Raw genomic sequence first — 27,861 nt, 5'->3', positions numbered from 1 at the left:
GAGAAAAACTTTTTTACATTTAAAAAGTCCAACTAATCAATTTTTTCTTTCATGGGTTGTGCTTTTTTTTTTTTAAGCAGGCTTCATGCCCAGCACAGAGCCCAATGCAGGGTTTGAACTCAAGATCAAGATCTGAGCAGAGATCAAGAGTTATACGCTTAACCACCTGAGCCACCCAGGTGCCCCTCATGGGTTGTGCTTTTGGTGTTGTATCTAAAACCTCATCACCAAACCCAAAGTTGCTTTTATTTTTTTTGTATGTTCTCTTCTAGGTATCTTATAGTTTGCCATTTACATGTAGGCCTATCATCGACATTGAATTAATTTTCTGAAAGGTATAAGATGCAAGTGTACCACACTGAGATACCACCTCACGCCAGTCAGAGTGGCTAAAGTAAGCAAATCAGAGAACTCTAGATGCTGGCGAGGATGTGGAGAAATGGACACCCTCCTACACTCTTGGTGGGAATGTAAACTGGTGCAGCCCCTCTGGAAAACAGTGTGGAGGTTCCTCAGAAAATTAACACTAGAACTCCCCTATGACTCAGCAATAGCACTGCTAGGAATTTACCCAAGGGATACAGGAGTGCTGATGCATAGGGGCACATGGACCCCAATGTTCATAGCAGCACTCTCCACAATAGCCAAAACATGGAAAGAGCCTAAGTGTCCATCAACGGACGAATGGATCAAGAAGATGTGGTTTATCTATACGATGGAATACTACACGGCAATGAGAAAGAATGAAATCTGGCCATGTGTAGCAGCATGGATGGACCTTGAGGGTGTTATGCTGAGCGAAATAAGTCAGGCAGAGAAGGACAAATATCATATGTTTGCACGTATAGGAGGATTAGGAGGAACTTAACAGAGGACCATGGGGGAGAAGAAGGGGGGAAATGGGGGAGAGGGAGAGAGGCAAACCATGAGAGACTCTTGAATGATGAGAACAAACTGAGTACTGATGGGTGTGGGGTGTGTGGATGGTGTTGTTTTTTTTGGAGGTTTTTTTTTTGGATGTTCACTGTGTGTTATATGAAAACCAACTTGACAATAAACTATTTGTAAAAAAAAAAAAATGATGCAAGTGTAGGTTATTGATTGATTGAATGCATATTGGTTTCTGATTTGTACAGCACCATTTGTTGAAAGACTATCCTTTCCCCATTAAATTGCTTTTACTCCTTTGTCAGAGAACTGTTGGCTGTACTAATGCAAACCTGTATCAGGGCTATCTACTCTGTTCCATTGATGTGTATATCAGTTTTTTCACCTATGCTGTACTACTTTTATCGTAAGATCTGAAATTGGGTAGTGTTGAGTCCTGCAACTTCCTTTTTCATTATTATGTTAAGTATTTTAGGATTTTTCTTTTTCATATAAACTTTAGAATCAGTTTGTATGTCTCAAAATAACTTTCATATATTTTTATTGACATTTAATTAAATCCACAGATAACATTTGGAAGAATTGATATCTTAATAGTATTGAGTCTTCCTAGGCATGAACATGGAATCTCTCTCCATTTATTTAATTCTTCTTTTGTTTCTTTATTAGAATTTTATAGTTTTCCTCATCTAGATCTTGTATGTATTTTGTTAGATTTATACCTATTTACTTCATTTTTCAGTGCTAATATAAATAGTGTTGTGTATTCAGTTTCTTTTTTTTTTTTTTTTACAAATAGTTTATTGTCAAATTAGTTTCCACATAACACTCAGTGCTCATCCCCACAAGTGTCCTCCTCCATGCCCATCCCCCCCTCCCCCCCACATCCATCAGTCCTCAGTTTTTGTCAGCATTCAAGAGTCTCTCATGGTTTGCCTCTCTCCCTTTCCCCCACCATTTCCGCCCTTCTTCTCCCCCTTGTTCCTCCGTCAAGTTCCTCCTAATCCTCCTATACGTGCAAACATATGATATTTGTCCTTCTCTGCCTGACTTATTTCACTCAGCAGTGTATTCAGTTTCAAATTCCAGTTGTTCATTGCTGGTACATAGGAAAGTCGTTATTTTTTTTTAATGTTTATTTATTTATTGTGAGAATTAGAGAGAGTCAGAGAGGGAAGAGGAGGGGCAGAAAGAGAGGGAGAGAGAGGATCTGAAGCAAGCTCCATGCAGGGTTCAAACTCAAAAACCATGAGATCATGACCTGAGCTGAAGTCAGACTCTTAACCAACTGAGCCACCCAAGTGCCCCGGAAGTGGCTCATTTTTGTGATTAATTTTGTATTCTGCAACTCTGCCATAATTGTTTATTACTTCCAGGCAATGTTTTTGTTAGTTTTTTGGGAATTGTTGCATAGACAATCATGTCATCTGCAACCAAGGACAGTTTTATTTCTTCCTTTCTGATCTGCATCTGCATACCATTTAAATGTGTCCTTTTATGTTTTATAATACCATGTAGGGCTTCTAGTATGAAGCTGTATAGGAGTGGTGAGAGAGAACATCCTCCTCTTGTTTTCATTCTTCGGGAGTTTCTCATCATTAAGTTTGATTTTAGCTGTAGGTTTTTTATAGATTTTTTTTTTATCAAATTGAAGAAGTTCACTTTTATTCCTAGTTTGCTAAGAGATTTTTTTTAAATCATGAATGGGTGTTGGATTTTGTCCAACACTTTATCTGTATCTTTTGAAATGGTCATTTGATTTCTCAGATTGTTGATATGATGAATTAGATTAATTGATTTTCAAGTTTGGAGACAGTGTTGCACACCAGGAATAAATCCCACTTGGTCGTGTTGTATAATTCTTTTTATACACTGTTGGATATGATTTGCTGATACATTGTTGAGAAATTTTGCATCTATGTTCATGATAGATATTGGTCTTTAATTTTGCTTTCTTGTAAGGTATGTATCCTGCTTTCATATTAGGATAACACTAACCTCATAAATGAATTAGGAAATGTTTCCTCTGCTTCTATTTTTTAGAAGAGATTGTAGAGAATTGATATTACTTCTTATTTAAATATTTGGCAGAATTTGCAAGTAAGAGGCATATTTTTTTTCAGAACAAGTATCTAAGACAAAGTGCAAACAAAGACTTCTGTTATATTGAGGAATATGTAGCTCTGTGAAAACCTAGGAATATAAATCTAGGGAACATCCTGTTGGACTTTGGATTGAGGTTTAAGGAAGAGAGAATGGGAAGATGATAGGTCCTATAGAAGGATACTGGCCATGGGGGATAACCTTATGCTGATGTTAAAAATGACAAAGAAGTAAGACAGAGCAGAGTCAACCACTATCCATATATCTTCTTTTCATATCTTTGATAAGAATATTTAAATAACCTGTCTTACTGATGGGTTTACTATCAGAAGGGTTACTATACTCTGCAATTAGTTTTAGCTTTATGACATAACTTCTTAATTATGTAACAATCTTGAGTATGAAAAATAATCATATAATGGGGAAGGGAAATCTGGACATTCTGAGATATATAATGTTATGGTGCAGCTTGTTAGAGAAACATGAATAACTTATTCATTCTAAATTTTGGATTATAAGAGGATCACTAAAAGCCTCAAGGATATCTAGAAATATGAGAAAAACAGAATGAGGCGACCTCTTAAAATCTCTCACCCCAATTCTGGAAAACAAAAACCAAACATACCCTTTGGAAGCAAAATATAAATGATGTTCATATCTAAAAATTGTCTCACCCCCCAAGCCAGTAATAGGACATATTCCTTCAGTCATTCATTCTTTTAATTTTTTTATTCGTTTATTCAGTGGATATGTTTATCTCACAAACATTTAAACAAATATGAAAGTTTATCTCTTGTGACAAGAATTAAGGGTGTTCTGAATGCATATAATGAGGAAATTTGGCTAAGTCATGGGGGCCAGGGAAACGTCTCTGGGGAAAGGTTTGAAGATTTACAGGAAGTAAGAAGGTGAGGAGGAAGGGAAGAGCATCACAGGCATAAAAAGATTCTTTAATGGGAGAGAGCTAGATAAGAACAGGTGACCAAGGAATATCAGAGTGGATGAGAAAATGTGTCTAAGGGGGTAGGGAGGTCGGGGGTAAGAATACAGTATTCTTAACTATATTCACCATATCACATTAGATCCTCAGAACTTACTCATCTTATGTATGGAAGTTTGTACCCTTTGACCAACATGTCCCCATTTCCTCTACCTCCCAACTCTTCTCAACTACCATTCTACTCTCTGTTTATATGAGTTCAGCTTTTTTAGATTTCACATATAAGTGAGCTCATGCAGTATTTGTCTTTCTCTGACTTACTTAGCATAATGTCAAGGTGCATCCATGTTGTTGAATATGACAAGATTTCCTCTTATGGCTAAATAATATTCCATTCTAAGCCTATGTCGTATTTTCTTTATCCATTCAGCTGTCAGTAGATACTTAGATTATATCCATGTCTTAGCTTTTTGTGAATAATGCTGCAATGAACATGGGAGTGCAAATATCTCTTCTAAGTAGTGATTTCATTAATTTTGGTCATTTACCCAGAAGTGGAATTGCTGGATCAAAGAATAGCTCTATTTTTAATCTTCTGAGGCACTTCTATACTATTTTCCTTAGTGGTTGTAAAAATTTACATTCCTACCAACAGTGTTCAAAGGTTCCTTTCTCCACATCGTCCCAACACTTGTTGTCTCTTGTCCTTTTGACAAGACTAACCAAGTGTGAGGTCATATCTCACTGCAGTTTGATTTGCGTTTCCCTGATGTTAGTAATCATCATGTACATGTTGGCCATCCATACGTCTTCTCTGGAAACGTGTCTATTCAGGTCCCCTGCCCGTATTTTAAGTGGATTATTTGTTTGCTCTTGACTTATACGAGTTCCTGATATATTTTGGTTATTACCCTCTTTCAGACAGATGGTTTGCATATACTCTCTCCAGTTCCATGAAATTCAACAAAGCTACACAGAAACTTTGTAGTTTGAAGTAACCCCACTTGTTTGTTTTTGCTTTTGTCGCACATGCTTCTCGTGTCATACTGAAAAATCATTGCCAAGACCAATGCCAAGGAGCATTTCCCTCTGTCTTCCTGGAGTTTTGTAGTTTCAGGTCTTAAGTCTCTAATCCATTTTTAAAAATTTTTCATGAATGGCCTAAGTATTCATTCTTTTGCATGCAATCATCCAATTTTCCCAGAACCATTTAGTTAAGAGACTGTCCTTTCCCCCATTGGATATTCTTGGCTCCTTTATCAAGTATCTTGACTGCATATGTGACAGCTTTGACTTCCCAGTTCTGTTCTACCGTTATATGTGTCTTTTTTCCTATGCCAGAACCATACTGTTTTAATTACTATAGCTTTGTAATATATCTTGAAATTAAAAAAATGTTATTCCTCTGGGTTTGTTCTGCTCAAGATTACTTTGTCTATTCAGGGTCTCCTGTGGTTTCCTATAAATTTTAGAATTCATTTTTTTTCTATTTCTATGAGCAATGCCATTGGGATTTTGATGGAGATTACATGGACTCTATAGATGGCTTTGGTTGTATGGATATTTTGACAATATTAATCCCTCCAACCCCTGAACACAGTATACTTTCCTATTTGTCTATTTCTTTCATCCAAATCTTAGAGTTTTTGGTGTGCAGACCTTTAACTTCCTTGGTTAAATTTATTACAAGGTATTTTATTCCTTCTAATGCTATTGTAAAATGGGACCGTTTTGTCTCTTTTTCAGATAGTTTGTTGTTAGTGTATGGAAATGCAACTGATTTTTGTATGTTGATTTTATATCCTGTAACCTTAAAATTCTGTTTATTGATTCTAACAATTTTTGGGTATAGTCTTCAGGATTTTCTGTGTGTTAAGATCACATCATCAGTAAGATCTTACTTCTTTTCTGATTCGGATGCCTTTTATTTCTTCTTCTTACCTAATTGCTCTGACACGGGCTTTCAGTACTGTGTTGTGCAGAAGCAGTGAGAGTGGCACCTTTGTCTTATTCCTGATCTTACAGGAAAAGCTATCAGCCTTTCACTATTGAATGTGATGTTAACTGTGGGCTCGTCATATATGGCCCTAATTATGTTAAGGTATGTTCCTTCTAAATCCAATTTGTTGAGTGTTTTTATCATGACAAAATGTTGAATTTCTCAAATGCCTTTTTTGTGTGTATGTAAATGATTATGTAATTTTTATCTTTAACACTGTTAATGTGGTATGTCATATTTATTAATTTGTTTATTCGAACCACCTTCGCATCCTAGAGATAAATCCCACTTGATTGTGGCATATGAAACTTTTAATGTCCTGTTGAATTCAGTTTGCTTTTTTTTTTTTTTTTTTTTGAGAATTTTTGAACGTATATTTATCAGGAATATTGGCTTGTAGTCTTCTTTCCTTGTGGTGTCCTTACCTGGCTTTGCCATCAGGGCAATGCTGATCTTGTAAAAATAAGTTGGAGAATGTTCCTTTTTCTTCAATATTTTGGAAGAATTTAAGGAAGATTGGTATTAATTCTTTTATAAATATTTGGTAGAATTCACCAGTGAAACCATCTGGTCCTGGGCTTTTCTTTTTGGGCAGGTTTTTAGTTACTAATTCATTCTTCTGATTCCTGTTGCAGTCGTGGCATTTAAGGTAGCAATCACCTCCTCCATCTTCACTGACTGGTTTCAGGAAAGAAATGCCTCTTTCGGTCCTACTTGGGATTCTGAGTCTTTCTCAGTGCTTTTCGATGTGTATGCCTGCTCCGTATCTCTTACTCTAATGTTAGGGCAGAATCCTGTCCATCTTGTCAAGCCACTCTGAGGGCTGACAGCCTCCTTTCGCCTTCCCTACGGTGGTGCTGAATGTTCAACTTTGTGGTTTCTTACAGATCCTCAGAGATGGGCATATTTCTGCCTATTACTCATTAGCCACCTACAAAGGTCCTCTCTTGCTACTGTCAGGAGCACACACTGGAAACTTGCCATGGGGTGAGAATGTATGGGGGGGGTGAGGCACCCAGAGTGCTAGGGGGCCAGCCAGGGGATCTGCAGGTGAAGTATCCCCATTGTTTCTGTGTGGGTTTCTTTTTTTTTTTTAATGTTTATTTATTTTTGAGAGAGACAGAAACAGAGAGAGAGAGCACAAGCCGGGAAGGGGCAGAGAGAGAGAGGGAGAGAATCCCAAACAGGCCCCTCTCTACCAGCACAGAGTGGGGCTCAATCTCATGAATCCCAGGATCATGACCTGAGCTGACCTGAGGTCAAGAATCAAGTGCTTAACTGACTGAGCTGTTCAGGCATCCCTGTGTGTCCAGGGCATCATGTTTCTTAACAGAGTCTGTGACATAGTAGTTTCCATGTCTCTTTAATGTCTTCTAAGAGTCCTATGCTTAGCTCTTCCAGCTGCTCCTCTGCCAGGGGGAATCCTCAGAGGTAGGGAACTGTTACCTTGTCTGTAGCCATGACCACAGTAAACAAATCAGTCACCTGGATATGGAACTGCATTCTCAAAATGGCTGCCCTCAGTCTTAGACTGCACCAAAGTTTCATGCACAATCTCCTACATGGATCCTAACGCTCCCACAAAGGTACTTTTGTTTGTGGGTAGATACCACATTAATATTGTTATGGAAGATATTAGTGAGGGACATCTTATTCAGTCATCTTCTGATGTTCCTATTTTGATCATTTTTTTAGTTTTTTGAAGTGAGAGCTTAGATTATTGATTGGAGATCTTTCCTTTGTTCTATTTTAAGTATTTATTGTGATAAGTTTTCCTCTGGGCACTGCTTTAGCTCCATTTCACAAATTTTGATATCCTGTATTTTCATGTTAATTCAGTTCTAAATGTATTTTGATTTCCATTGGGCTTCCCTTTTATTAAGAAAAGTATGGTTTAATTTACAAATATTTTAGAAGATTTCTGTTATCTTTCTATTATTGATTTCCAGTTTGATTCTATAATGGTCAGAGAATATACTCTATGATTTAAGTCATTTTTATATTTATTGAAAAGAATGAATATTTTTCTTTTGTTGGATGGAGTGTTCTGTACATATCTATTAGAGCTTAGGGGTTGATCTTATTGTTCAGTTCCTTTGTTTTCTTGATGATTTTCTGCCTCATACTTCTAAAAATTGACGAAGGGAGAGTATTGAAATCTCTAGGCATAATTATATTTCTGTTTCATAATTGTATTTCTGAATCACAATCTGTTTCTTTTGTTCTGGTTTTACTCTGTGAGTTTTTAAAGTTCCAATATTTGGTGCATGCATATATGCAAATATAGGATTTCTGTGTCATTTTTGGTATATTTACTCTTTATCATTATATATCATTCTTTGGTAAATGAATTGCTTTGAAGCCTATTTTATCTAATATTAATATAGATGTTACTACTTTGTGTTATCTGATATTAATATAGATGTTACTACCGCTTTACTCCTGCTTTTAAAAAAATAAATATTTACGGTAGGAGAGAGGGGAAGGGGGGTGATGGGCATGGGGGAGGGCACTTGTGGGGATGAGCACTGGGTGTTATATGTAAACCAACCTGACAATAAACTATTTAAGGAAGAAAAAAATAAATATTTACATGGTGTAATGTTTCTCATCCTTTTACTTCTAATCTACCTATGTCATTAATTTGAAGTATATATCTTATAGACGGCATCTAGTTTGATCATCTATTTTTAAATCTTTTTTTAAGTTTATTTTGAGAGAAAGGGAGGGAGGGAAGGGCAGAGAGAGAGAGAGAGAGAGAATCCCACGCAGGCTCCTCACTGTGAGTGCAGAGCTCCATGCAAGACTCCAACTCACGAAACTATGAGATCATGACCTGAGCCGAACCCAAGAGTCAGATCTTTAACTGACTGAGCCACCCAGGCTCCCTTGATCATCAATTTTTGATTTGCTTTGCCAATCTCTTATCTTCCATTGGTGTGAATTTACATTACTGATATCTAAAGTAATGATTACTATACTGTTTATTTCTGCCATTTTATTATTCATTCTGTTTGTTCACTTTCTTCCCTCTATTTCCATTTTTTTGCCTTTCTATTGGTAATCTGAACTGTTTTTAGAATCCATTGTTATTTACCTATAGTTTAAAAAAAAATATATGTCATTGCATAGTTTGTTTTTATTTGTTAATGTCAATATTCCCATATCCATGTGCAGTAATCCAGTCTACTGCTATAGACATTTTTCCACCTCAAGATAAGTGTGTAAACTTCATTTGCATTTGGTTCCTTCACCCTCCTCACTTTTTAAATGTAAATGCCTTAAATATTGTCTCTACATATTGAGCATCATGCCTGATGATGCTATAATTTTTGCTTCACTTATAAAATATGATTGTAATATTCATGAGAAGGACAGTCCATTATACCTACCCCTATTTTTACTCACTTCGTTGTTTTGCTTTCCTCCTGAAGAGCCAGCCTCCTTTTATTTTCATTTATTTTTGTTAAAAGAACTTCCTTTAGCTCTTCTATAAGGTTAGCTCTGCTAGTGACACATTCACTTAGCTTTCCTTAGTCTGATATTGTCTTTACTCCCCTTCATTATTGAAGACTATTTTTACTTGATATAGAATTCATGGTTCAGAGTTCTTTTCTCTCATTAGTTGAAAAATATTGTGCCACTTCCTTCTGGCTTGCATGGTTTCTGAGGATAAATGTGCTGTCACATTTTGTTGTGACAAAAAAGGAGAATTGTTGTTCTCCTATAGGTAACATTGCATTTTCTGTAGTCTCTTTCAAGATGTTTTCTTTGATTTTAGTTTTCAGAAGTTTGAGTCTTGTTATTTAATGTTTTCTATCTCCATTAGCTTGAGTTCAATGAAGACAGGGACTAGGCCTGTCTTGGTCAGTGCTAGACTATTATTAGATGCTTAATAAGTGTGCTCTGAAAGAATGGAAAATCCCCAACTATTTTGGCTTCCATGACAATAAGTAACGGTGATTATTTAATATAAGTTTTTGCCTCAAAATGTACTCAGGAGCAAAACAAATGTTTGATGTATTCCTTAGATTTCTGGTAAGTACTAGCACACATGATTATTTGTGATTTATATTGAGAAATCTTGTAAAACTTTTAAAAACATTTTTTAAAGTTCTGTCATAGTTCTTTAAAGAAGTGTCTATTTGTATCCTTATTTACTGCATAAAACCATTACATCCATATATTTGGAGTCTTTGCAAAGTTAATGGCTTGTTGTAATCAATGAAATTTTTTAATGGATTAATGAGCTACAAATAAACACAGTCATGGGCACGATTAGAACTCTGTTCTTCTAATAACTGACTAAATATTCTTTACCGATTGACCTGTATAACTTTCTCATTTTGTTCAGTTTTCAACTATCACCTATATAATCAGGAGTGGAAAAAAGACTCTGTTTATTGGCAGGCAAGAAATTTTAATATCATAATTGTTTACTCTGAGAAAACTGCCTCTTGAGCAGTAAGTCCATTTTCCTTCATCCAGTTTTATATGTTCATCTGGCCTACACAACACTTGGGCTCTGCCCACAGTCTTCATTATTACAGGTCTGTTTTAGATGATCTACGGCATATTTCCCTGCCAGGTGAAAATTAACTAAAGAGATGCAGGAGTTGCTCCCTAAAATATGAGAAAGTGAACTGATTTCGTAACCTGTGTGGGCCTTTAAGGAGTAAAATTATCTTTATTCTTTCCCAGTTGTAGGAAATAAATAACTCAAAGAGTTCAGAGTATCTGAGCCATTGTATTCTGTCCTTGTTAATGTTAATTAATCATTGTGTAATATTATCCTTAATATTTAACTTAATGAAAACAGAAACTAAAACATTTGAATTCAAAATAACACAAATTCCTTCCTTCATTGCCTTATTTGGGATTGTTTTTGACAGATATAATTATATAATTCAATAATCAGTTCTAAGAGATTACAGTTTCAAAAGTCTGAACATTTTGGATATACTTACAAAGGAAACACTCAATAAAGATATAAAATGAAATGTATGAGTTTTCTGGAAGAATAGAATCATGATTATTTCTGTCTAAATTGAAAAATTACTTTCATTGGTCTGCTTTCTCTCCAGATGTAATTAGAAATTAGATGTGTTTGCATAATTAGTGAGAGAGAGATATCAACCAAGGCCCATGTTTACTGTCAGAAGGAGGGAAGAATATGCATGTTACATCCTACTGAATATCCATTTTAATTCACATACTGACATGATTCATTTCCCTAAATGTCTGGGGAAATAGTCTAATTTGTATTGGCTCTGACCATAATAATGCTAATGTTAATATTTTACAGATATGCTGAACCTGATATTTTTTATGATAAAAGATCAAGATTGCATCTATGTCTCACTCAGCCTTCTCAAAGTAATAAATTAGGAGCTCAGTTCTCACTTTCTTGATTTCTTTACATTATTTTTTTTTTCTCAACTCAATCCCAGCTGATTTGGAACATACTTTCATACTTTCAGTATGAAAAATATAAGACAGTTACAAAATCAATTTCTTCAAACTGCTGTTCAATTTATTTTTGTGTTTTCACTAGGCATCTTGATTTTTTTAATATCTTGAGGTTATTTTTTATGGCTACAACAGAAACCGTATGGCATACGATTCAGTTTCTAAAACAATATCAGTTTCTTTATGGCAATGTATTTGTGTAGAAGATGCAAAAGGGAAAACAGTCATTCTGCTTCATTATGACCACTTTTCTGAGTTCATTTTTATTTTTTTATTCATTATTTTTTGTTTGTTTATTTTTGAGACAGAGAGAGAGAGACAGAGCACAAGTGGGAGGGGACAGAGAGAGAGGGAGACACAGAATCTGAAACAGGCTCCAGGCTCTGAGCTGTCAGCACAGAACCTGATGCGGGGCTCGAACCTATGAACCGCGAGACCATGACCTGAGCTGAAGTCGGACGCTTACCCGACTGAGCCACCCCGGTGCCCCTGAGTTCATTTTTAATTAACATTATAAATATTCTTTCAAGTGTTTTATTTAAGATTAGAAGCAGCTAAAAAAAATTTGAAAATAAAAATAAAATTAGAAGCCGCTGGTATCTTTTATTATGTTGTATTTTCATAAGCATTAAGTTCAAAAAGCGTCTCAACAGAAATCTTAAATATACCTGTACTTTTATAGATTTCAACAAAAGTTTTCTTAGCAGATGATTGCATTTATCAGAAATTTTAGGATATATCATCATATATGTCAAATGCACTCAGAATATGAAATAAAATTTGATTCTTATATCCTGAGCTCCGACAGCCCTCTTATACTGAGAAAATGAATTAAAGTTACTGAAGTAGCCAAAAATGCTAACAGAATATTTTCCAAAGTACAGATTTTAACTTTGTTCAGTTTCAGTTCTGAAGATGTAGTAATGCCTCCCTTATATTATTGACACAGGAGGATTGATTTTTTAAAGATTCAACAGAAAATAGAATTATCTTCATTAAACACATTTAGTGTGCAGATTTGGGGTGCGTTTTTGGTACATTTTAATGATTGAAACTCTCTCATGAGGGTGCAATCACATGTTGACCATGTCCACGGTCACCTGCAGGCATGATTGAGCTCGCCGATGAAAATGGTTAACTCTGACAATTGGCTGTGAATGCTAGTTGTTGGCTAATAGTGCATGCAGCTGTTATTGGCGAATAGTGCCTACATGTAGTATCTATATAACGTGTGTCTCAAGTAGTTGGATTTTGTACATGGTGACTTGTTTCCCATAGTGTGTATGCCAAAAGAACCACATGGCATTTTCTGACATTGACCTAGAAGTTATGCAGCATCACTTCAGCCACACTCTGTTGGTTACAAGAGAGTCACTATGCTGGCTTGGATTTATGAAAGGGAACGTAGGCATTACATTTCAATGGCAAAAGTGTTCAAAGAATGTGTCAGCATGCGATGGTGGAATCTACTTACTTGAGTATTTTAAGTGTCTTCTGAGTCAATAAACTCTCCCCAGATTCCTCCTGGACATCACCAACTGGAATTCTTGAGTGACAAGGCTCAGATCATGGTGGGCAACATACCAAGCAGCAGAAGGGGATGAATTTATTTTCTCTTCATTGATCAGTTTTCTAGGGCAATTGAAGTCTGTCTTTACATTTATATTAGATGACTCATTGATGTAAATAAGCTACTGACTATATTCAGTTTACTTTCCATCTCTGAGGAGGCTATACCTAGTTAGGTGTTAGAAATCTCAAGTCATTCAGAAGATCTATGAAACTAGTGGAGGAACATATGAAAAAGAAACAGGATGGGTCAGGAAGACAGACTGACCTAATCATATTCAGCATTTCACTAGCTTCCCCACAAACCAACTCAGCACCTCCTTTTTTTTTTCAGTTATCAAGAGTAAAGTAAGTTCTGAGGGTAAACGACTCTATGCCCTAATGACTACCCATTTTTCTTGTTTGCTGAGCATACAGGGAAGGGAAAGGAGCAGAAAACAACTGTCTGGCAAGCCATGAAGTGGTAGCTATACTGTCTCCTAAATTTATCTCTACCACATAGAGTCTCTAGGCGAGGAGGGAAGAAAAGGAGCCATGAAAGGCTATTTTAAGAAATACAGTTCACTTTATATTTTCGTTATTTAAAAGGACCATAGTTTGGGGCACCTGGGTGGCTCAGTCAGTTGAGCGTCTGACTTTGGCTCAGGTCATAATCTCGCAGTTCCTGGGTTCAAGCCCCACATCAGGTTCTGTGTTGACAGCTCAGAACCTGGATCCTGCTTTGTTTTCTGCGTCTCCCTCTCTCTCAGCCCCTCTCCCATTCTCTCTCTCTCTCTCTCTCTCTCTCTCTGTCTTTCTCTCTCACACACAAAAATAAACATTAAAAAAATTTAAAAGGATGATAGTTTGTTGAAGGATAATTGTAGTTATGATGATTTAGAGATGCCAAATGTTCTGAAGAGTTCAGAGTTCAGAGAAACACATAAGAGAATTCAGAGACTGAAAGCAGCTTATCTATTGTTCTTAGTGATATTTTTTATTTAAAAAAAAAAAACTGAAAATAATGTGTTTCCAGTAAAGATCAGAGCTGCATTAAATGTAGGACAATATGAGCTCACTTTAGTTAGTATTCATTATCATCCTATTTTTCTTATTCTTCTGTCTGCTCTACATAAGAACAAGCCACTAAACAAAATAGTAAATATTTGTTTCATTCCTACTAAATATTTAGCTTGTATAGAATTATTTAATTTTTAAGACACTACTAAGTAGGTATCGCTGTATCCAATTTACCTAAGCACAACACACATGCACAAACACACATCTTTACACAATCGCTGCAAAGAACAAAGCAAATTACCAGCTTTGGTAATGTGTAGTAGCCAGTGCATCCATTTAGATAAGATGCCTCAGCTCCTGTCTCCTCTCCTCAAGTCGCATCTCAATAGAGAATCCCTCATTCACATGCTATCTCAGCTTGGTATCCTGTCCACCTCAGATTCAGACCGTTGTGAGTTGGAGTAGGCTAGAGAACATGTCAAACCTCTGAGCTATGTTTTCAGTATCATTAGCCCTGGGAACGCTGATCCACATTTCTGTTCCTTTAAAGGTTTATACCAGCATTAACTTTGACAGATGTAAGCAGAATAGGCACCCTACTGGACGGTATAATTTAAGAAATGCCGTGTTCTTGAAGGAATTGTTTCTGTAAATATCTGTCATAACTGAGATTTGAAATTCTTCTATCAGAAGTCTATTCTTTTCTGTTAAGGTTGTTATTTTTAAATTTTATTTTTTCACTTTTTTCCAACTTTACTTAGGTATGATTCACAAATAAACATTGTATATATTGAAGGTGTACAACTCAACAATTTGATGTACATGTGTATTGTGAAATGATTCTCCCAATCACAGCAATTAACCTATGCACCTCACATAGCTACCTTTCTTTGTGTGTGGCAAGAACACTAATGATTCACTCTCTTAGTGAATTTCAAGTATACAATACATTATTATTAACTATAGTCTCCATGCTGTACATTAGGTCTCCAGAATTTATTTATACTAATCTGGAAGTTTATACCCTTTAACCAAAATCCTCCCATTTTTTCCAATCCCCAGCCCCCGGACAATCACTGTTGTACTCTGCTCCTATGAGTTCTACTTTTTTTTTTAGCTTCTACTTCTAAGTGAGATCATGTAGAATCTGTTTTTCTGTGTCTGCTGTATTTCACTTAGCATAACATCCCTCAAGTTCATCTCTCTTGTTGCAACGACAATTTTTAATTGTTTTTTTTATGGCTTAATGATATTCCATTTTGTATATAAACCACATTTTCTTTATCCACTCATCTGTTCATGAACACTTAGATTATTTCTATATCTTGACTATTGTGACTAATTGTGCGATAAACATGGGAATGCAGGTATCTCTTTAAGATACTGATTTCATTTCCTTTAGATATATAACCAGAAGTGGGATCCCTGGATCATATGGTAATTCAATTTTACTTTTTTGAGGAAACTTCATATTATTGTCTATAATGGCTGTACCAATTTTGAATCCCACCAACAGTGTCCAAGGGTTCTCTTTACTTCACATGCATGCCAACACTTATTATTTTACTTCTTGATAATAGCCATTTTAAGAGGGGTGAGGTGATATGTTATTGTGGTTTTGATTTACATTTCCCTGATGATTAGTGATACTTGAGCATCTTTTCATATATTTGTTGGCCATTTTTCTGTCTTTTCTGCAAAAAAATATCTATTTAGGTCCTGTGCCCATTTTTTAATAGGGTTATTTAGGGTTTGGTTTCTGTTTCTGTTTCTTGCTATTGACTTGCATTAGTTCCTTATATATTTTGTTTCTTTTTAGTGTTTATTTTTCCTTTTGAGAGAGAGAGAGAGAGCAAGCATAAGTGGGAGAGGGGCAGAGAGCGAGGGAGACAGAATCTGAAGCAGGCTCCAGGCTGTCAACACAGAGCCCAATGTGGCCCTCCATGAGATCATTGAGCTGAAGTCGGACATTTAACTGACTAAGCCACCCAGGCACCCCTGTTCCTTCCATATTTTGGATATTAGCCCCCAGTCAGATACAAAATCTACAAATATTTTCTTCAATTCCATAGGTTGCCTTTTCATTTTGCTGATTTTCCCCTTTGTTCTCCAGAATTCTTTCTTTTGAGGTAGTCCCACTTCTTTACTTTTGCTTTTGTTGCCAGTGCTTTTAATGCCATATCCAAAAAAATCAGTTCCAAGACAAGGAGCTTTTTCCCTCTGTTTTCTTCTGGGTTTTTTTTTTTTTACAGTTTGTTTTTATGAGATTTAGGTCTTATGTCTTTCATCCATTTTGAGTTGGTTTCTGTGTGCGGTGTAAGATAGGGATCCAATTTCATTCTTCTGCATGTGGTTATCCAGTTTGTCCAGCCACATTTATTGAGAAGATTATCTTTTTTTTTCTTGTGTCTTTAAAACATGGCATTGGAATTTTGGTGGGGATTGCACTGCTTCTGTAGATTGCTTAGATTCCTTTGGGTAGTATGGACATTTTAGCAGTATTAAATTGTTCCTGTCCATGAACATAGAGACGTCTTTCCATTTATTTGTTTCCTCTTCAATTTATTTCATCATTGTCTTATACTTTTCAGTGTACAGATCTTTAACTCTCTTGGTTAAATTTATTTTGAAGTGTTTTATTCTTTTTCATGCTCTTTTAAATGGGATGGTTTTTTCAAATTTTCTCAAATAGTTTATTCCTATTGTATAAAAATACAACTGATTTTTACGTGTTGATTTTATATCCTGAAACTTTGCTGAATTCTAACAGAGTCCTAACAGATTTTTTTGTTATGTCATTCTACATATAAAATTATGTCGTCTGCTAACAGAGATAGTGGTCTTAGAGGAAAAGCTTTGACTTTTCAGTGTTGAGTATGATGTTAGCTGTGGGCTTTTCACATGTGGCCTTTGTTATGTTGAAGTAATTTCCTTCTATTCCTAGATAGTTTTGTGTTTTTATCATAGAAAGGTGTTGAATTTTGTCAAATGCTTTTCCTGCATAGATTGAGAATATTATGTATTTTTTATCTTTCATTCTGTGAATGTGGTTTATCATGTTGACTTTCTTATGTTGGACTTTCCTTATATCCTATGAATAAATCTTTTTTGCACATGGTTCATGATCCTATTAATGTGCATCGCATTACATTTGGTGGTATTTGCTGAGGTTTTTTGCATCTATATTCATCAGGGATGTTGGCCTATAGTTTTCTCTTCTTGTGTCTTTGTCTGGCTTTGGTTTCAGGATAATATTGATACGAATAAATTAAATTTGGAAGTATTCACTGCTCTACACTAGCTTGAAAGAGTTTGAGATAGATTGGTGTTAATTCTTTTTCACATATTTGGTAAAAGTCCCCATCTGGTCCTGGGCTTTTCTTTGTTGGGAGGACTTTGGTTACTGATTCAGTCTCCTTAGTATTGATAAGTCTGTTTAGAGTTTTTATTTCTTCATGATTGAGTCTTGATAGATTGCATTTTTCTAGGAATTCATTCACTTCTCAGTTGTACAATTTCTTGGTGTATAGTTGTTCATACAGTCTCTTATTCTTTTTATTTCTGGGGCATCAGTTATAACATCTCCTTTTTCATTTATGATTTTACTTATTTGAGTCTTCACTCTTAGTTTAGCTCAATGTCAATTTTGTTATCTTTTCAAAAAACCCACTCTTAGTTTGACTCTTAGTTGATTTTGTAAATTTTTTGTTTTATTTCTGCTCTCATCTTTATTATATCCTTCTTTCTGCTAACTTTGGGTTGAGTTCTTTTTTTCTACCTCCTTGAGATATAGAATTAAGTTGTTTACTTGAGATCTTTCTTCTTTTTTAATTAAGCTTTTTTTTTTCCACTATAAACTTCCCTCTAAATATTACTTTTGCTGCATTACATAAGCTTTGGTGCATTGTATTTTCATTTTCATTTGTCTCAAGATATTTTCTAATATCTTTTTGATTTCTTCTTTGACTCATTGGCTGTTCAAGAGTTTGTTGTTTAATTTCTACAAATTTGTTTATTTCCCATTTTTCCTTCTGGCATTGATAGCTAGTTTTCTTCCATTATGGTGGGGAAAGAAAACTGGTATGAGTTCAGTCTTCTTAAGTTTCTTCAGACTTGATTTGTGGCCTAACCTGCACTCTGCCCTGGAGACTATTCCACACGGACCTGAGTAGAAGATAAATGCTGTTGCTGTTGAATGGAATGTTCTGTATATATCTGTCAGATCCATGTGGTCTGTAGTGTTGTTCCATTCTCCTTTTTTCTTGTTGATATCCTGTCTGAGTTTTCTATCCATCATTGTAAGTGAGGTATTAAAATCTCTATTTTTTTCTTTTTTTATATACATTACAAGTTGTTTTTCTTTTGCTGCTTTTAAGATTCTCTCTTTCTTTTTTTTCTTAAATAGTTTATTGTCAAGTTGGTTTACAGCTCTATGTTTTTTTCTTTTTTTTTTTTAATTTTTTCTTTAATGTTTTATTTATTTCTAGGAGAGAGAGAGAGAGACAGCGTGAGCAGGGGAGGGTCAGAGAGAGAGGGAGTCACAGACTCTGAAACAGGCTCCAGGCTCTGAGCTGGCAGTCAGCACAGAGCCTGACGCGGGGCTCGAACCCACGAACCGCGAGATCATGACCCAAGCGAAAGTCGGACGCTCAACCAACTAAGCCACCCAGGCGCCCCCCTATGTTTTGTTTTTGGTTTTTTTTTTTTCAAATAGTTCATTGCTATTGTATAAAAATGCAACCAATTTTTACATGTTGATTTTATATCCTGCAGCTTTACTGTATCCGCTTATTACTCCTAAGGGATTTTTTTGTGTAATAATTCTACATATATGATTATGTCCTCTACTGACAGAGATAATGGTCTTAGAGTAAAAGCTTTGGCTTTTCAGTGTTGAGTATGATGTTATTTCTATTATTCTGTCTCTTTCTATTTCTCCCTTAATTCTGTCAGTCTTTTGTACATATATTTAGGTGCTCTGCTATTGGGCATATATATATATATATATATATGTATGTATAATTATTATATCATTCTGGTGAATTGATCTTTTGTCATTATATAATGTCCTTCTTTGTCTCTTGTTACAGATTTTCTGTATGTTCAAAAATTTTGTCCATCTTTTCCTTTCTTGCTGTCTTCCTTTGTGCAGTATTGATGTTTTATGTAGTGTCATACTTTGATTCCCTTCTCATTTTCTTTTTAGTATCTTTCATAGGTGTTTGTGGTTACAATGGGGATTACATAAAATAACTTATAGCTTTCACAATCTATTTTAAGCTGATAACCGCTTTAACTTTAACTGCATATGATATCTCTATGCTTTGTTAGTGATGTACAGATTACGCATTTTATATTGTGTACAATTAATACATTTTATAATTTTTGTTCTTTTTTGTACTTTTGTCTTTTAACTTTTATGCCATAATTTAAAATTGTTCATGTACCCCCATTGCAGTATTCAGCGTTGTGTATTTTTCTGTGTATTTACCTTTACCAGTGGGCTTTGACTTTCAAATACTTATGTGTTGCTGTTTAACATCTTTTCATTTCAGTTTGAAGGACTCCCTTTAGTATGTCTTGGAAGGCAGCTCTAATGGTAATTAGCTCCCCTCAGCTTTTGTTTATCAGGGAAATTCTTTATCTTCTTCATTTTTGAAGAACAGTTTTGCTAGATAGAGTATTTTGGGTTGAGAATTTGTTTGCAGCACTTTGAACGTATCATCCCACTCACTTCAGGCTTACAAGATTTCTACTGAGGAATCCACTAATGGTCTTACGAGGGTGGCCTTGTATATGAGGAATCCTTTTTGTCCTTGCTGCTTTCGAAATTATCTTTTTGTCTTTAACTGTTGTCATTTTGATTGTGCGTTTCATTGTGGAGCTCTTTAGTTTCATCCTGTTTGGAATATGTTGGACTTCACGAGTCTGTATGTCTCTTTCCCTCCTCAGATTTGGGAATTTTCTGGCATTATTTCTTTAAGTAAGTTTTCTTGCCCTTATTTCCCTCTTCCTTTGAGACTCATTATGTGTATATTGGTCCACTTGATGTTGTTGTATAAGTCGTTGAGATTTTCTTTACTCTGTTTCATTTATTTTTCTTTTTGCTCCTCTAACTGAATAATTTCATTGACTTGTCTTTGAACTCCTTGATTACTTCTGCTTGATGATGTCCATGGGTGAACCCCTCTAGTGAATTTAGCCTTCTTCAGCTCTAAAATTTGTTTGGCCTTTTTAAATATATTTTCTGCCTCTTTGTTTTGTTCATATATGGTTTTCCTGAAAGTGTTGAGCATCTTCATGACAGGTATTTTGAATAATTGGTCAGTAATTCCCATACTTTTATTTCTTTATGGTGTGTTTCTAGAGATTTCTTTTGTTCCTTTGACTGGGTAATTTTTTCCTGTTTCTTCATGTTCTCTGTAACTTTGTGTTGGTATCCACACATTTGAAAACATAACCACCTCTCTCAATCTTTATTGACTTGCTTCTTGCAAGGAAGAAACTTCACCACTTAGACCAACTGGAGATCCTAGGAACTTCACAGATCTTTCTTATGAGCATCTCTCTCTGAACTTTTGTGTGAAGATTACTAATTAGAGGGGATTGCTGGTTTCTATTTTTTCAGGAGTTCCTAACCCCTTGCTCTTTTGCTCTCTGTCTTCTACACTATGGGCACTCTGAAGCAGCCGCACACCAACCAGATCTTTATTTCCCCCCCTCAGCAGCTGCCAGGCTTCTAGATTTTGCCACGTTCTGTCATTTCTCTGAGACAAGATAGACAGAAGCCAGAACCTTGAGCAGCCAACTGAAAAGCCTGAAAATTGGACACATGTTCCACTCTTCTTTTTACATACTTAGGGAGAGGCTTTTGGGCTGTACAGTTTCTGTCTGCTCTACCATGCCACCTCTGGAGTGCCAGCACCCTGCCCACTTCATTTGTAGATGCCCCTATGCATCTGCAGTGTGTCAGCTCCCATTAGTACTTCAAGACAAGCAAGATAGAGGCCAGTCTCTCAGGCAGCATGCCCTCACATTCCAACCAGAAGTCCAATTGTTGGATATCTGGTCCACCCTTCTCTTTCCTTCCCCAGGGAGAAATGGAAGCTGAGAATTTCCTCCTAATCATGCGATGTTGCACTGGTGAGGAGGGAAGACTGTGCTGAGAGCATGCCACAAATTTTTCTACTGACTTCCAAACAGCTGATTTTGTGTTCCCCTGGAAGGCAGAAGCCTCTCAACTGGTTTCTGAATGTCTCACAATTGGAATTGATCTTTGTACTGTTGTTCCTTGGGAGAAAATTGGTTCTGGGTCTTCCTGTTCTGCCAGAACCCCTGGATATTCTGTTTTAGTTCGTTTAATTTATTGCATCATGTGTCATTGCCTAGCACTAGTAGTAAGATGTTTTAAAACAACAACAATCATAATGACTGACTATATTAATATTAATTAATCCATATAGAGCACTTGCCACATGTCAAGTACTGATCTAATGGCTTCACAGGAGTTGTTAGCTTCATTTAACAGATATGAAAACTGAGCTACATAAAGGCAAGTTGTCTCAATTGATGCACCTAGCTGGAGCTGGGATTCCATTCCAGGTCATCCATATCCATAGTCCATGTTCTCAAACCCTCTAAGACCATACTCAATACCTGTGCTGGCTGGGTCACTGAGTCCCGACCTGAATCTCCCACCTCCTCTTCTGTGATTCACTGTTGGGTCTGTCCTAGGAAACTGTTCTTTACCTTCTACTTACATCTCCCCTGTCACTTTGGATTTAAAATTCCTCATGTACAACCTGCCATGCAGCCCACTCCTCCCCTGCTTTATTCTACCAGAGGAGTTCCTCAACTTCTCTCACAGTCCTCATCTCAGATGTAATCAACCTTGATGTGAAAATGGTCACTTGAATCCTAAATGCCACTCCGTTCACTTCAGATCATAGCAACTCCTCTTCAGGGTCAAGAATCTTCAATGAACCTGCAAAGTACTTTCATCTCACTTCACAAGTGGAAAGCTAAAGGAAAGTGAGCGATCACATTGGAATAGTTATAAAAACAAAAGCTTCCTGATGGCTGTTCTAGCCATGCATTTTAGATACGAATTTATTTACAAATGATTGCATTTTAACTTGGGACATTGACTTCTCCACATTTTTATAGGGACAGCATTTTATTCTTTGTACAATAAAAACATAAGGCGTAATTTAAAAAACCTTTAAGATTCCATCTTGTCACCCTGGGAAGAATGACCTTGTTCAGTAATTTTAAAAATGCCTCCTCACTATATTAATGTAACAAGCATCAGGCTCCCAGCTGCATGGGAACATTAATGTTTAACTGTAGTCCTGTCCAACAATATATAAACTTTGTCCATCAAGTTCTCATGAAGAGTAATGATAAAATGTAAAGGTTAATATTTATATTTTTGTTCTAGAAATCCTGAGCCATTCACTGCATACTTCCTACCTGGCAGTGATCCTGAGTTTTTTGTAAAACCTACAGCTGGAAAACTTCTTCCTTTTGACACTGAAGGAACTCTCATCGCTGTGGGTTTTAAACCCCGAATGTACAGTAGAAAATACAAAGCAACGTTAGTAGTTCAGGTAAAGTGATTTGTATGTTCACATATTGTTTTCTGTAATAACCTATTCAGGGACTTCAGGTGATTTGAGATAGAGATTTTGGAATCTTTGATTAAGGCATAAGGTGTTGTCAAAATATTCAAGTCTAAAATGAAGAAAATTAGGGGCACCTGGATGGCTTGGTCAGTTAAGCATCTGACTCTTGATTTCAGCTCAGGTCATGATCTTGTGGTTCGTGGGTTTGAGCCCTGTGTCGAGCTCCATGCTAACAGTGGAGAGCCTGCTTGGGATTCTGTCTCTCTACCTCTCTCTCTGCCCCTCCCCTGCTCTCTCACACTCTCTCAAAGTAAATAAGTAAATAAAATGATGAAAATTAAATAGAAGATAAAATTTAGTTTTAATTGAGAAAAACAGTGTAAAGTGGGCCATTAATATAAAAGTCTGCTCAAGTGATCACCTTATTAAAAGTTAAGGTAAACACAATTTTGAAAATTTATGCAGCAAGCAAAATTTCTCCATAAGATTTCACACATGTATTTTACTAATAGCTTTTAGGCTAGAGACAACTTTCAAATTATTTACGAAAAGATGCCTGTTACCAGTGTCTATTTTCAGTAGCACAGACACAAAAGACATGTAGTTATGTTTCAAGACACAACCACTGGTGCTGAAGTGATTACTAGACTTCTAAATCAGACACTAGTTAGGCAGTGCAACAGGCAGAAAAATGTCTTGTTGCTGTTTTTAATGAATAGAGAAAAGAATTATGTTGAATATTTCTTGAGAAAGTTACTTATATTTTTCATCTTTCTGGGAGTTCTTACAACCCAGGTAATAAAAATATAAAGCCTCTGGGGCCTTGCTGCACATCACCCTTTGCAATATTGATGCTTGAATTAAAATGATCATATTGTACCTACTTCTTAAGAAATAAGGACATACTCTTACTGTGAGGGGATTAAATGACATTTTTAAAAACAGGTTTACAAATGAAAATGATGTTTATTTTACCTAGTGCACAGTTGACATTTTTTAAATTAACTACTTTGAAGGCTTTCCCAACATAAGCTGTGCCTGTTTTCCCTATGTTGATTTGACAATTAAATCACTGGCAGCCGAATTGAAGGGTTTCTGTGAGAGTATGTTGACATATGGGATCAAATAAAAATATGAAATTTTCACTTAGTCTGAAGTGGTACAGTTTGATAAAGCTTATGTGGGGAAAATTGATACTGAAATGTGTTACAGACATCACTGTTTTCTTGATTCTATTTTTATTTTGGAAAATTCCAAATATGAATATGAAGAGAGTGAATAATTAGTCTATATACACTCATCATCCAGGATAAACATGTATCAAATCATGGTCACTTTAAGTGTATTCCCACCCCTTCCCATATTCCATACTATTTTGAAGAAAATCCCAGATATCATATTATGTTCAACTATTTCCTATTAATCTCAAAAAGACCAAAATCACATCTAAAAGACCCTTATCACATCTAAAAATTAACAATAATCCTTTAGTATCGCAACATATCAAATATCCATTTGGTGTTCAAATTTCCAACTGACTCATAAATCTCAGATTTTTTACCTTAAAAAAAGTATTCACTTATACGAAGTTGCAAAAATAGTACATAGAGTCCTATGAATACTTATCCCAGCTTTTCCCAATGGTGAGATTTTATAGAGCTACAGGAATATATCAAAAGAAGGAAATTGACATTGACAAAATATTAACTAAGCTAAAGGCCTTATTTCTGTGTGTGTGTGTGTGTGTGTGTGTGTGTGTGTGTATTTCTCAGCAGTTTGAACTCATGTATAGATCTGTATAACTACAATCACAACTGAGATACAGAACTCTTCCAACAGAACTGAGAGAATTGGTAACCATGTGGAAACTGTATCATGCTCTTTATGGTCACATCCAATACCATAACTCCTTCTTTACCCCAGCAACTGCTAATCTTTTCTCCATCTCTATGATTTTTCTAATTTCTAGGACATTACATAAATGCAATCATATTCTGTATAACCTTTTGAGGTTGGCTTTTTATCTGAGTATAGTGCCCTCAAGATCCATAAAAGTTACTGCAGATATCAAATCAGTGATTTTGAAATCATGATTCAAACATTATCTGTCTGACTCAAAACCCGCTCTCAATTACAGCACTATGATGTCTCACATGATAAATGTGAAGAAGTTTTAAAGTTTCATTATCTAAATAAAAATTAACCGGTATACAGATTATCATCTTTAATCTGTTGATTTTAAGCATTAAATCAATTAATACTTATATATGAAACATATGATCTTTACTGCGCTTTACTTAGAAACACAAATTAGGATCTTTAAGAAAGTTTAGTTAAATATTAGCCTACACAAACTTCAACAACTCATTTAGCAAACTTCGTAAGTTCTCTTTCAATGAAACCATATTTAGAATGATTAAAAACTGCCTTTCCCCCACTATTAAAGAAGACATATAGCACTAGTTTTGAGAGACGTAAGTAACTTGGTCAGACTGTTTTCAAAAAGCAATGTTACTTAAAGAGAGTAGGTAGTCCCCTCAACTTTCCAGGTTGACATAATAAATCTTAAATAGTTTATACAGAAATGCGAAAGCTATCGAAATTATCCAAGATAAAACATATACTTGTGCAAAAGTAACATAGATGGACCTGTTATAATGAGAGACGTGTCCAGACATAAGTAATGTATATAAATATATTGCTTTTATAGGAATAAATCATTGTCATAAAACTATAAGAGATGGAATATATATATTTTTTGGTTTGTATTTCCTCCTAAGCAAAAATCCAAAATAAGGATTCAAATGCAAGTACTACATTTGCTATGTGATCCAAAAAAAACAGTTGCAGGGAAGCCAAGGTGTGAGACAGAAGAGGAATGAAAACCAATAAAGAGTACTTTATCAAGGCAATTACCATAGGGGCAACTGGAATTTCATTTTACGGAATTTCTATGGAAAATAGTTTGGAACACACACTGCAGAATATTTAGACCTGATGGGGCTAGAGAGGTAGGGTGTTTATACACCAATTGAACATCCTTATGTGAAGGAAAATGTTACTTAACCAAGTTATAGTATAGTCCTTGGATTGTTCTGCTTTTGCCTCCTTGATTCTGAATACACAGTTACTATGAACACTGGATGGAAGGACCAGTTAATGAGTAAACTAGGGTCATTCCAGGTGTGCAAGAAAGTCCTGCACTTTATATTCTTTGATAGATATCACATTGCCTTTTAAGCCCTGACTGATGTTATTGCAATGTTCACTTAGCCTCGATTTATCTCGAATGAGTTTTTGGAACACGCATGATACAGATCTTATTGTGGGGAAGAAGGCCTAGATAAACACAGCATCAGGAAATTCTGCAAGAGCAATGGGATTTAAGTATGAACATAAACATGCAGAAAATGCTAGGCTGTGTAATTCAGTATTGCCGTCCTGTGCATATATGCAGCGGGAAAAAATGATGGATCTTTAAACAAATCCCTAAGTTGTACTAACTTGGATTTAGATTATGACTGTCATTAATGATTTTACACAATGCTCAGTCATTTCAAATGGTTGTATTATTTATAGACTTTCATAATCTAAAAAAAACAGAAGCTCACCATATTTTACCAGTCAGTTCTATAGCCACACTTAAATTCTCATGGATAAGTTCATCTTGCAAGGCATGGTTTCCATTAGTTCTGTAGTTCATGCTGGGCAATAGTTTCATGCAAAGAAAATAGATTGCTTCCTCTTAGATCATGTGAATGCTGAGTTCACCCTTAGTGCAGACCTCTAACTCTGAAGGACTTTTTAGTGAGTGGGTTTTTTTTTTTTAATGTTTATTTATTTTGAGATGGGGGAGGGGGAGGGCAGAGAAAGGGGGAGAGACAATCCCAAGCAGGGTCTGCACTGAGCCCGATGCAGGGCTTGATCCCACGAACCATGAGATTGTGACCTGAGCCAAAATGAAGAGCTGGATGCTTAACCAGCCGAGCTACCCAGGTGCCCTGTGGTTCTTAATTCATAAAGCCAAATGCTTTCCTGAATTTATTTTCCATGTTAATTATCTATTACCAGCACACTTTCTGTCTTGTACCTTTCCCATACCTTGCATGGAAAAGAGAGAAGATATTCTCTCAATCCTTGAATATTTCACGTGAAATTTCTCCTTTCTTTGTTTCCAGACACGAGATATGTACCGGTTGTATGATATCAACGGGTTACCTCATGTTACCATGCCACCGATTGATGTAAAAGCCAAAATTGACACTACTAACAAGATGTTTGATAGAAAGCCACCTCGTCGGCACAATTTTATCCGTGAAAATGCTAAACTCATAAGGACAGGGGTGTCTTCTACCATCAAGGGTGCGCCTTTGATGTTGAAGAATAAATAAATACTTTTTCCCCAAAATATTTCTTGGGTTTCACTGGAATTGAACATATTTTCATGATTGTTCCTTCATCTTCTGGAATATTTCTGAGGAGTATTGCTTCAATTATAATGGGCCTTCTCTATTTTATTTTTTAAACTGACTAAATCGGTTCTCTGAATATGTTATACCTGATTTCTGTTACGTATGTCTTTTAAAATAGACTGGTTGCAAATTTTTGGGATTATTTTCCTTTTTCAGTTATAGGAGTACATTTGTAGTCAAAGAAAAATGATTTCACCTTAGAAATCCATGCATATAAGTACATGTAGTCCATACGCTATAGTGAGTCTTTAAATAATATATATTTCAAAATGATCCTGGAAAAAAATCATTTTCTCAAAGAAAAGGAGAGCATTTTGCTCGGTACTTATCATTCAGGAAAAATATACTGATAAACAGCCAGTATGGACCATCGTTAAGACACTTTGGCACAAAATGCCTGGCTCTGCCACGCCATAGTCCTTCATATGATTTTAAGCAAATCGCTTCTCCTTTTTGTGCCCTATTTTCTTATGCGCAAAACAAAAGAATGGTACTAGGACAAGAATTTGCAAACTATTGATCTAGTCTACCACCTCTTTGTATACACCTACCAACAAATAGAGGCTTTTGCGTTTTTAAATGGTTGAAAAAAATTAATAGAAGAATATTAAGCAACACAAGGAAACTGCATAAAATTCAAATTTTATTGTCTATAAATAAAGTTTTGTGGAAACTTGAGCCACAGTCACCGCCTTGTGTATTGTCTGTGGCTGCTTTTGTGCTATAACGGCAAGGTTCAATGGACAGAAAACCATATAGCTACAAAGTTTAAAATATTTACTCTCTGGTACTTTATAG

The 27,861-nt window shown here is 35.7% G+C and overlaps 1 protein-coding gene across 1 annotated transcript in view; it reads left to right on the top strand.

Annotated features, from left to right (window-relative positions):
* CFAP47 (cilia and flagella associated protein 47) overlaps window positions 1–26,982 on the top strand; it is a 500,885-nt gene extending 473,903 nt beyond the window's left edge. Inside the window, exons 64-65 of the mRNA XM_039256279.1 lie at window positions 22,408–22,576; window positions 26,770–26,982. Of these exons, the coding sequence (XP_039112210.1) occupies window positions 22,408–22,576; window positions 26,770–26,982 (382 nt within the window). The remainder of the gene's footprint in view (window positions 1–22,407; window positions 22,577–26,769) is intronic.
* The last annotated feature ends 879 nt before the right edge of the window (window positions 26,983–27,861 follow it).

The sequence above is a fragment of the Hyaena hyaena genome, unplaced genomic scaffold (genome assembly GCF_003009895.1).
Source record: "Hyaena hyaena isolate Hyena2069 unplaced genomic scaffold, ASM300989v1 scaffold_12, whole genome shotgun sequence".
Taxonomy (NCBI): Eukaryota; Metazoa; Chordata; class Mammalia; order Carnivora; family Hyaenidae; genus Hyaena; species Hyaena hyaena.
This window is presented reverse-complemented; position numbering and strand designations above follow the sequence as displayed.